Below are 2,733 nucleotides of genomic sequence, written 5' to 3'. Positions count from 1 at the left end.
GCCCCCAGCCCCCGCCCCGCCGACGTCGCATTAGCATGAGCGACGCAAGTGGCCCGGGCACCACTCGGGGGCCGAGACTCGCCGCGTCACAGCCCCGAGTGTAAAAGAAAAAAAGAGTAGGCGGCGGCGGAGGAGGCAAGAGCCGACGCGAGGGGAGGGGAGAGCGGCGGGGCGAGCGAGCCGGCGGGCGGGCGGCAGCAGCATGCCCCTCGGCCTGCTCAGGCGGCCTCTCAGCGCTGCGGGGGTGGCTCCCTGCGCGCCCGAGCCTCAGAGCGCTCAGTCTCCGGCTCCGGCGCCTTGGCACGGCCGCCTTTCCTGACCGCCCCTGAGCCCAGCGGCGGCGGGTCCCGAGCTCGGTTCCGGACAGCGGCGGCGCCTCGCCGGACAGGGTCCTTGCCTTTCCCGGCGAGCAGGGTTCCCCGAAGTTCCGCGCCCTGGTCTCTGCACTGCAGGGCGCGCGCGCCCGGCCCCGGCCGAAGCGTCCTCGGAAGAGCGGCGGGGTGCGGGTGATGGAACCCGAGGCGCCGGCGGGTCAGGCCCCGGCGGCAGCCAGCAAGCTGTCGGAGGCGGTGGGCGCGGCGCTGCAAGATCCCCGGCGGCAGCGGCGCCTGGTGCTGGTCATCGTGTGCGTGGCGCTGTTGCTGGACAACATGCTGTACATGGTCATCGTGCCCATCGTGCCCTACTACGTGCACTCGGCCAGCGAGAAGCCCACCCTGACTTCCAAAGTGCGTGTGACCACCCTGCCGCCGCCCAGTCCGGCCAATGCCAGTGCAGACACGGTCAACACCTCGGAGTCCTCGACGGCCGCGATGCCGGCCAGGTCTACCGCGCAGCCCCAATACCCCACCGACAACGAGGACGTGAAGATCGGGGTGCTGTTTGCCTCCAAGGCCATCCTGCAGCTGCTGGTGAACCCCCTGAGCGGGACCTTCATCGACCGCATGAGCTATGACTTGCCGCTGCTTATGGGCCTGGGCGTACTGTTCGCCTCTACAGTGATGTTTGCCTTTGCGGAGGACTACGCGACGCTCTTCGCCGCGCGCAGCCTGCAGGGTCTCGGCTCGGCCTTCGCGGACACGTCTGGCATTGCCATGATCGCCGACAAGTATCCTGAGGAGCCGGAGCGCAGTCGTGCCCTGGGCTTGGCGTTGGCCTTCATCAGCTTCGGAAGCCTAGTGGCGCCGCCCTTCGGGGGGTTCCTCCACAAGTTCGTGGGCAAGACCGCGCCCTTTCTGGTGCTCGCCATGGTTTCGCTGCTCGACGCCCTGTTGCTGCTGGTCGTGGCCAAGCCCTTCTCCGCCGCGGCGCGGGCGCGGGCCAACCTGCCAGTGGGCACGCCTATCCACCGCCTCATGCTGGACCCCTACATCGCCGTGGTGGCAGGGGCGCTCACCACCTGCAACATCCCCCTCGCCTTTCTCGAGCCTACCATCGCCACGTGGATGGAGCACACGATGGCAGCGTCCGAGTGGGACGCAGGCATAGCCTGGCTGCCGGCCTTCGTGCCGCACGTGCTAGGCGTGTACCTCACAGTGCGACTGGCAGCGCGCTACCCCCACCTGCAGTGGCTGTACGGCGCCTTCGGGCTGGCAGTGATAGGCGCCAGCTCGTGCTTGGTGCCCGCCTGCCGCTCCTTTGCACCACTAGTGGTCTCGCTCTGCGGCCTCTGCTTCGGCATTGCGCTGGTGGACACGGCGCTGCTGCCCACGCTCGCCTTTCTTGTGGACGTGCGCCACGTCTCGGTCTATGGCAGCGTCTACGCCATTGCCGACATATCCTATTGCGTGGCCTACGCGCTCGGGCCCATAGTGGCGGGCCACATCGTGCACTCGCTTGGCTTTGAGCAGCTAAGCCTTGTTATGGGCCTGGCCAACCTGCTGTATGCGCCCGTCCTGCTGCTTCTGCGCAACGTGGGCCGCCTGAAGCGCTCCCGCTCCGAGCGCGATGTGCTGCTCGATGAGCCACCGCAGGGTCTATACGATGCTGTGCGCCTGCGGGAGCGCCCTCTGTCCGACCGGGAAGGCGCGCCTCGCAGCCCGCCAGGCCCCTTTGACGCATGTGAGGACGACTACGACTACTACACCCGCAGCTAGCAGCCCCGCTTCTCCTCCAGGCCACCCGCCCACTCCCCAACCCCGGGTCAAGGTGGCTGCTCTGTGAGCACACTGGCCAGCTCAGGCTCAGGTCCCGCCTCCTGCAACGAGTACCCCCGCCCCTCCTGTGTCTTGATTTCCCCTGCCCGAGTCCCCTCTTTATGACCCTTTCTGTGTCCTCCTCCCTTTCCTCCAATGGGGCATGGAGCACCGAGGCACGTGAACTTATGTGCTCCTGGCAAAGACGAAGAGGCGCGCGGGTCGCCACCTCGGGGCTCCCCGATGTAGAGTCGTGCCTCTGTTTGTCCTTCCTTCCGTTCCTCCCAGTGCCAACTTGGCCCGCTGCGCTGCGGTGCCTCCGGGCCGAATCAATAAACTATATCTGTACGAGACCGAGTCTCTTTACTGATGGGGTGGGCGGCCGGGCAAGGGGCCAGGGCAGAATGGGAGGGTGAGCTGGGTCTAACCCAAATCCGGGTCTCAGTCCAGCGGGCATGCAGGAAGCCTGTTGCTCTTTTGCTACCTGGAAAAGGAGATACGAAAGAAGCAAACTCAACAAGGGCTCCCACCCACAAACACCCTGGTGCCTAGGCCGGCCTCAGCCCGTGACAGCCCCTCCCTCACGCAGGCCTAGCGC

General features: G+C 66.9%; 1 protein-coding gene across 1 annotated transcript; it reads left to right on the top strand.

The window, feature by feature from the left end:
• Window positions 1-509: 509 nt before the first annotated feature.
• Window positions 510-2,096, top strand: SLC18A3 (solute carrier family 18 member A3; the record flags this gene model as incomplete). The annotated part of the gene is made up of 1 exon (XM_082854059.1): window positions 510-2,096. The coding sequence occupies one exon, from the start codon at window positions 510-512 to the stop codon at window positions 2,094-2,096; it is 1,587 nt and encodes a 528-aa protein (XP_082710185.1).
• Between the last annotated feature and the right edge of the window lie 637 nt (window positions 2,097-2,733).

The sequence above is a fragment of the Leucopleurus acutus genome, assembly GCF_964270905.1.
Source record: "Leucopleurus acutus genome assembly, chromosome: 14".
In the NCBI taxonomy this organism is placed as follows: domain Eukaryota; kingdom Metazoa; phylum Chordata; class Mammalia; order Artiodactyla; family Delphinidae; genus Leucopleurus; species Leucopleurus acutus.
The sequence above is the reverse complement of the archived record's forward strand: the minus strand, read 5'-3'. Positions and strand labels throughout refer to the sequence as shown.